Source organism: Cebus imitator, unplaced genomic scaffold (assembly GCF_001604975.1).
Source record: "Cebus imitator isolate Cc_AM_T3 unplaced genomic scaffold, Cebus_imitator-1.0 Scaffold540, whole genome shotgun sequence".
NCBI lineage: Eukaryota > Metazoa > Chordata > Mammalia > Primates > Cebidae > Cebus > Cebus imitator.
In genome coordinates, this window is record NW_016107855.1 from 97,163 (window position 1) to 105,735 (window position 8,573).

Here is an 8,573-nt window from a genome sequence, read left to right on the forward strand (position 1 = left end):
CCTATGAAGAAGCTGTGACTTGAGTCTGTGGTCATCGGTTAAGCTAGGGGAGATGTAATGAGCAGGGGAGTGATGTGATCTCAAGCGCAGTGTAGAGAGTGGACAGGAGAGGAGAGAGAGCCAAGGCAGGGGCAGCCAGAGGGAAGAGGATGGGGCAATGGCCCAGGAAAAGTGGACAAGAACCTCCCCCTGCCTCTAGCCTGCTGGGGTCCTTGTTGAGTCACTTCCTGTCACTGGGCCTGTTTCCTTATCAGCAAGAGGAGAGAGCTGGGCTAGATGCTCTCCAAGGACACTTCTAGCTCTGAGAAATAAAACCACAGAAATAAGAAATTATGCTGATGAGGCTATGAATTGCTACAACCCTTTTGGCAGTTAATTGGGCTTTAGCTATTAAAATAAAACACATGCATCCCCTCTGGTCCGCTTTCAATTACATCATACAGAATTAAAGCTCCAGTCTGCAAGGGTCTATTTACTAGGATGTTTAGAGCAACACTACTGTTTTAGCCAAAACACTTGTGGTGAATAACCTATGTTATAACATCTCCCATCTCTGTCTGTTGATGGCTCTAACGGGGCACTGGTTATGAGGCCACTGGCAGCTGGAGCCTGTCTTGAGCCTCAGTTTCCTCATCCACAACCATTTGACATGTTTCGTAGGATGTTCTGAGGTTTCGATTGGTTAGTGTTGGAGCCTGGAGGCACAGCTCCAGCTCAATGCACACACTCCACAAATGATAGCCATTACTATCACTCAAAAGGGTGTGGCAGATCCCAGTGGCTGGAGAGGCAGCTCTGCCTTATTATTAGGGGAAAAAAGAGCTGCAGAGTTGAGTGTTTCATATGATTCCCTTTTGTAAGAAAAGAAGCAAAGAAGTCAGGTGAGGTGGCTCACGCTTGTAATTCCAGCACTTTGGGAGGCCGAGGCGGGTGGATCACGAGGTCAAGAGATCGAGACCATCCTGGTCAACATGGTGAAACCCCGTCTCTACTAAAAATACAAAAAATTAGCTGGGCATGGTGGCACGTGCCTGTAATCCCAGCTACTCAGGAGGCTGAGGCAGGAGAATTGCCTGAACCCAGGAGGCGGAGGTTGCGGTGAGCCGAGATCGCGCCATTGCACTCCAGTCTGGGTAACAAGAGCGAGACTCCATCTCAAAAAAATAAAAATAAAAATAAAAAATAAAAAATAAAAAAGAAAGAAAAAGAGAAACGAAAAAGGAAAAGGAGAAGGGGCGCTAAACCATATGAAGGATGTCTGTGTTTGTCTGGGCAGAGGAATGATGTGAAGGGATGGAATACCAGACTCCTGTCTGATTGGGAAAGAAGAGGCTGGAATGTGGAGAAGTGGGCTGGGAATGGCTAAGAGGGAGGGAAAAATGATTGACTTTGTCTTAATATATCTCTGAATTGTTTAAGTTGTTACTTTAGTAACAACTTGTAAACCTTTAAAAGCTCCTGTGAGATTGAAGAAAAAAGAAAGAAACAAATTGTCATCTCATGAAAGGGAAGGAAGCCTTGGGAAATCCATTGGCTAAAATGACTTGGGCCAGGGAAAGCCTATTGTTACAAGGGATGAAGGGAGCTGGGGGAAGGGCACCCTTTCCAGATGTGCCCGTCTCTTGAGAGTTCTGCTGCTGGAAGGACCTTTGTTCAACAGCTTCATTTAACAGAAGGTAATGCTGAGGACCAGAGAGGGCAAGAGACTGGCCCAAGGTTACCCAGCTGAGCCAGGTGAAAAGGCCTGACTCCTGACAGTGACAGAGGAGAGAGACCCAGTAGCCTTTCCCCTGTATCACTGCTACCTCCCACCTCTGTGCCAGACCAGAGAGACAAGTAAAGTGCCCCACCTGCTGAGCTTCCTTCTCTCCTTCATTCTTCATTCATTTCCTGAGTGACCTCACTGTGCCCTGCATGGGAACCCAAGGTGACTAAAGCCTGCCGCTTGTCCGAGAGGCACTCGCAGTTCGGTGGTCTGGGGGCATCTGGCTTCTACCACTAACAAAGACATTTTCTCTTACTGGTAGAGAAATACTCTGAGGCTATTTTTTTCTTAATGCACTGTGTTGTTTGCTGCTGTCTTAATTGTTGCCGTGTTATATTTTATCAGCTTAATGTTCTCATTTTGTGCTTGGGCCCTGAGGCAATTCAGTGAAGGGTATGATTTGGAAAATGAGGGAAATAAAGAAATTGTCCACAGAAGAGGCAGCCTCCCAGGAGCCAAGGACAAAGCATGAGGACTGACAATGAATTTTATTTGGAGCAAAACAAAAACAAACAACCTGTTGCCAGACAGAAGGTATTAGACCATGCTGGTGCGGTGTTGTTTTCGTTCTTTAATTTAATTCCAGTTCCGCATTTCTTCCAGGGTCAGCCAAGGATGCACAATCCAGTTCCTTCCCCCCTGCCTTCCAGAAGCCTTCCTCATTCCTGCCCCCAGGCCTAGACTCTGCGAGCACCTTGCCTGCTCTGCCCTCCCTTCTTCTTCAGCAGAGGTCTGTAACCATTCGTACACTTGCCAATACTTATTTAATGCTTGCTGTATGCAGGCACTGTGCAGAATGCTGGAAATAATACAACCAACAATGCAAAGGTAAGGCTGCTTCCAGGGAGTTAACATTCTACTAAGGCACGCATTCTCAGATGGGGCCTCGATTCCCTCAAGGAAATGAAAACTGGTTCCTGGAGGTGTTGGTGGAAAAAAGTCTTAGATCTTATCATGGTTTGTATGCACATCATGTATATTGATCATCCATCCAGCCACCCAAGCAGAAACCTGGGCGTCAGCACCAGTTCCAGCTGCCAGCCCTCTCTGATCTCACGGCTCCCAACCTCATAAGGCCTGGCCCATGAAGTTTCCACTCTCTCCCTGAAAACTTACCCCATCTGCCTTGCTTCCCTCACTACCCAGCCTAGATCCCAGGACCCAGAAATTTAGCATCTCTTTGCCAACACTTGAGACCCCTGTGCCCTTTTTTCCCTACCCATCTGGCCAAGCCCTAGGCCTAGATAAATCCCACTATGTACACACCTCCAGCCTGCAGCTGAGTAGGTGAACCTGATGGAGGAATGGACTCGGCAGGACAGGACGAGACACACATACACTAAGGACCCCCAACATCAACCGAGGAGCCAAGACTATCAGGCAGGCGGGGATTTTGTGGGCAAGTTGCTTCTCAACTCTCTGAATGATCATTCTCCTTCTTTCAAACTCCTCACCACCTCTTCCTCATTCTCAGCAGAAGACCTTGCCTCCCACTTTGCAGAAAAAAATAGAAGCTCAAAATGAAATCTCCCTTAACATCCCACTACAAACCTACATCTACATCTGCACCCATCCTCTCTTTGTTCCTGCTTTTGGGTTCTAGAGAACTCATCCCTCCTCCTCCCCAAGACCAGTCCCCCCCCACATGCCTGATCCCAGCCCCTCACACATGCCTGAGGGAACGTTACTCTCTGATTAGCTCCTCTATTTCTTACACTCTTGATTAATCTCTCTCTCCTGGATCTGCCATTCATTTTTAAATAAATCTCAGGTCTCTGTACCTTAAAACACACCACTCCTAACATACATACTGGCCCTATCACTTACCTTTCTCATCCTCTTTACACAAAAAATTCGGGGAAGACCCACTGCCTCCCTCATCCCTTCTGCACTCATCAGATCATTCCCATCTGACCCCTACATGACACCAAACTAGATAGCCCTCCCTAAGGCCCCAACAATCTCCACGCCTGTCAATAAACCAAAGCCCAGGGCTGTACCTTCCTCCCACCTGACCTCTCAGAGCATCCTCCCATCGAGCCTTCTCAGCTTCCTAAAATGTTTCCCTTGGCCTCCTTCCATAAGCCCACTCTCCTGGGCTTTCTCCAACCTGCCCTGTCACTCCTGTTCGGTCTTTGCAGGCAGATCCTTTTGCACACAGCCCTAATCTGTAAGTGTACCTCAAAACTTCATCCTGGGCCATCTCTCTTCTCTCTCCACATTCTCCTCCCTGAGCAAGCTTCTCATCCACAGCCACAATTATCATCTCTATCGACAACTTCTCATCTTCATCTCCAGCCCAGACCTCCACGTTGCATCCAATCCCAGGTTTCCAAGAACCTTCTCATCATCTGCACGTGGTGACCATAAGGCATTTCAAGCTCAAGATGTCTAATGTAGAACATATACTTTCACTTCTCCATCCACATCCTCCTCTCCTCACTCAAACCACCCCACTGTCTCAGTCCTCTTCCAGTTTTTTCTATCTCAGTGAAAGATACTGCCTACTTGTTTGCACAGAAACCTCAAGGTCCATTCTGACACTGCCTCTTCCTTCCCCTCTCATTCTAACACACCTCTGTGACAACTTTAATTCCTGATTAACTCTGGGAACCTTCCACTGCTCTCCAGCTCCACTGCCACCAGCATCACACCCTCCCCCAACATTGTCTTCTCCCTGGATGCCTGCCTGCACTCCTAACCCTGACTTGTCTTCCCACAGCTACTCATACCCACCAGACACACTCCACTGTCCACTGGGCAGGCACACAGGTTACAGCAAAATTCAGATTTCATCCTGTATCTCTTGGGCTTCCACCATCAGTGGCTTCCAACGGCTCTTAGGATAGAGAAAAAAACCCTTGATGTGGCCAGTCCTTCACATGGAGTCTGCCCTCTGCTCACCTTCTACACTCCCCAGCCCCCTTGCTCTCCCTCTGGGCTCTGCTACAGAGGCCTTTCCTTGTCTCTTCTCTTGGCTGTACCTTCTGCTTCAGGCCCTTTGCACAGGTTCTTCCGTCTGCTCACGTTTCTTCTCCCCGGCCCTCCCGTACACATAGTTCTGGTTTTCTCATAACCATCAATTTCTCAGGGAATCCTTCCCTAACTCCCAAGAAAAAAATAGATTCCTCCTTCCTGTTAAATGCTTTCACAATAATAGCACACACACACACGCACACAGAGTGCTATTGTTCACAGCTCTTCTAAGCATTTCTGCTGAGAATTCATTTACTCCTTATGACAACGCAATGAGATAGAAATTATAATTATCTCCATCGTACGGATAAAGAAACTGAGTCACAGAGAAGTTATGTAACTTGTCCAAGATCACCTAGTTTGTGAGGCAAAGCCAGAATTTGAACCCAGGCAGTGTGACTCCAGTGCAGCTTTTAAACATTATATTATTCCATAACAAAACACTATTATTTTCCTTCCTTCACTTACTCGCTGTTTGGAACACTGTATTGTATGACTATTAGTTTAGCGTGTGTCTTCTCCATTAGACTGCAAGCTCTACAGGAGTAGAGATTGTTCCATCCCCAATAGTAGGTGCTCAATAAATATCTGCTCAAGAAAATAGAAAATGTGAATGTGTATAGGCAGATAACATTTTCCATCCAAGTTCGGAACAAAGATAAGCACATACCTGGACCTTCTAGGGTTAGGGACTCCTGCTCCAGAAAGAAACATACTGCCATCAGATTCTCAATGGGGCCATGAAATTAACAACAGCTGACTCTCATATTCTCCAGCCTACCTCACCTTTTCCCTGCCAACCTTCCCCCAACAACATAACAGCCTCACATTTAGTATTAATAGTATGTGCTTTGGTCTTAGCAATAAATATATATATATATGTATATATATATATTTTTTTTTGAGATGGAGTCTTGCTCTGTCACCCAGGCTGGAGTGCAGTGGTGCAATCTCAGCTTACTGCAACCTCCACCTCCCAGGTTCAAGCGATTCTCCTGCCTCAGCTTCCTGAGTAGCTGGGAATTACAGGCGTGCACTACCACACCCAGCTAATGTTTTTGTATTTTTAGTAGAGAATGAGTTTCACCTTGTTGGTCAGGCTGGTCTAGAACTCCTGACCTCGTGACCCACCCGCCTCAGCCTCCCAAAGGCTGGGATTACAGGCGTGAGCCACCGCTCCCGGCTTAGCAATTTTTAAAAACACAAAACGAGGTCAACCTGTGAAAAGCCACTCAGACTAACGCCCTCAGAGCAAAGTCCCAAACTCTCCTGGCGGTGGGGATGTTGTAGGCCTTGTCTACTTCTTCATCCTCATGGGCTCTCATTTGTTTCCTCTTCTCCACCCCACCCCACCTTGATAGCCCAGCAGCACAGACTGGGTTCTGGGTTTGAGGTTCCTAGGCAATAGTAGGGTGTTTTCTCATGCCTAGACTCATGCAGTGCCCTCTGCCAGTCGTTTCCTTTGCACCCAGCAATTTCTGCCCTGTCTTTATGCCTCAGCTTAGATATCTCTTTGGGGTTAGGTGCCCCTCCTTGGGGCGCCCAAAGGCTGCATCTGTCCCTGACGATGCACACCAGATATTGAACTATAGCTGCTTAGTTACAGACAGTCCTCTCTGTGAGCTTTGAGGGCATCTGCCATGTATTATGCATCGTTCCAATCCCCCTAGCCTAGCCGGGTGCTAGCCCAAGTTATGTTGCTTACTACAGATTTGTTCAATTAGTGAATGAATGAATAAACTGACAACTCGTGTCTGGTTCGTGGGTACCAAAAAATGTGTTAATTGGATAAATGAGAGAGTAATGGCAGTTCGAAGTTCATGTCTAGAGAAAGATCCAGATTAGGGCGTTCAGAGATGAGTAAAACGCAGCCTTCAGAGAATTAACAAGGAAGATAAGTCTCTTGAAGGAGCCAGCCGGAAGGATTAAAAAAGTCATCCATAACCCGGCCGGCTCCGGGGTCGGGTCCCTCTCTAGCCCCGCCCACTCCGCGCCAATGGGTGGTCATGTTGCCCGTTAAACCCCGCCCCTTTCGCCTTGAGGGGCGGGGCCGGCCACTCCAGGAGAGGGGACTACGTTTCCCGGCGCGCCGCGCGGCCGGGGCGAACTAGGAGCCGGAAGTGGGGCGCGCGAGGTCTAAGGGCGCGAGGGAAGTGGCGGGCGGGGACTAAAGAGGGGCGTGCAGGTAGCTGGCAGGCCGGGGTTCGCAGGCATGGCCGAGGCCAGGAAGCGGCGGGAGCTACTTCCCCTTATCTACCACCATCTGCTGCGGGCTGGCTATGTGCGCGCGGCGCGGGAAGTGAAGGAACAGAGCGGCCAGGTAAGCGTTCGTGGGCCGTGTGCGAGGGCCGCGTGCAGGATGCGGAGATCAGCGGCCCGCGCCCAGCCCTCAGGCGACCCGGCGGGCACCCAGAGCCGGGTCCCGCCGTGCTCAGCGGCGCAGGCCACGGGTACCGGAGGAGCCGCAACCTCTGCCTCGCTACTTTTCCCCTGGGCCTCACTTTCCTCATCTGTGCAGTGGGCGGGCCGGAACGTGTGCTCGCAGGGGCCGAACTTTGTAATTCCCGCGTCCCTTACCTCCACGCCCTTTCTGGTAGCGGCTGTTTTAAATTTCCTGAGTCTCCCGCCACGTGGCTAGGCTCAGCACGGCCCCCCTGGGGCGAGGAGGTTGCTGTGAGGTGGATTGTGACCAGCCCCTTGGGGGCGCGCCTCGGGAAGGTATCCCACAGCCCCTTAGTTGAGCTGGAACTCAGGCCCTTAGCGATTGTCTGTACTGAGACGGACAGCTTTGGGACTCGAACTCGTGGTACAGTCATTTCTTGATTGATTCATTCAGCTGTTAATCCAGTACTCAGGGTGCTTCCTGGGAGATGCTGAGCACCGTCCTCCAGCCCTCCTGGAGCTTACACTCTAGTAGGGTAGAAAAATCAAAGAATCACGAAAGTGACTATATGTTTAGCACTACATTAAGTGTTAAGAATGAGAGGGATGGGCTGTGCACGGTGGCTCACGCCTGTAATCCCAGCACTTAGGGAGGCCGAGGCAGGCGGATCACCTGAGATCAGAAGTTTGAGACCAGCCTGGCCAACATGGTGAAACACTGTCTCTACTAAAAATACAAAAATTAGCTGGGCTTAGTGGCTGTGGCAGGAGAATTGCTTGAACCCAGGAGGCAGATGTTGCAATGAGCCGAGATCCTGCCACTGCACTCCAGCCTGGGCAATGGAGTGAGACTCCGTCTCAAAAAAAAAAAAAAGATGAGACGGGTGGCGGATTGCCCTGGTCAGGACCGCCTTTCAAAGCAAGTGGCAGTTGATTTGAGATCTAAAGGAAGGGAGGTGAATATTCCAGGCTGAGGTGTAAATGCCCTGTGGAGGGAGGGAACTTGTGTACACACTGGCCTCTGGCCTCGAGAAAGTCCACTCTCTTGAGCCCAGGAGTTTGAGGATACATTATGAGCAGTATAAGTCATGATTGTGCCACTGCACTCCAGCCTGGGCAATAGCAAGACCCTATCTCAAAAATAATTTTTTTTTTGAGCCCATAGCAGGCCAGGTGCCATGGCTCATGCCTGTAATCCCAACACTTTGGGAGGCTGAGCTAGACGGATCAGTTGAGGCCAGGAATTTGAGACCAGCCTGACCAACATGGTAAAACCCATCTCTACTAAAAATACAAAATTTAGTAGGGTGTGGTGGTGTGCACCTGTAGTCCCAGTTACTTGGGAGGCTGAGGCAGGAGAATCACTTGAACCCAGGAGGTGAAGGTTGCAGTGAGCTGAGATTGAGCCATTGCACTCCAGCCTGGGCAACAGAAGGAGACTCCATCTCAA

The 8,573-nt window shown here is 49.4% G+C and overlaps 1 protein-coding gene across 19 annotated transcripts in view; it reads left to right on the forward strand.

Moving 5' to 3' along the window:
* The first annotated feature begins 6,850 nt into the window (after window positions 1-6,850).
* The window catches only part of TCOF1 (treacle ribosome biogenesis factor 1), a 44,597-nt gene continuing 42,874 nt past the window's right edge, over window positions 6,851-8,573 (forward strand). For all 19 annotated transcript variants that reach the window (XR_005197769.1, XR_005197770.1, XM_037733611.1 and 16 more), the window contains exon 1: window positions 6,851-7,061. Coding sequence is in view for 17 of the 19 variants with exons in the window: in XM_037733611.1 (XP_037589539.1) it covers window positions 6,954-7,061 (108 nt within the window). In the remaining 2 variants the exon portion in view is untranslated. The remainder of the gene's footprint in view (window positions 7,062-8,573) is intronic.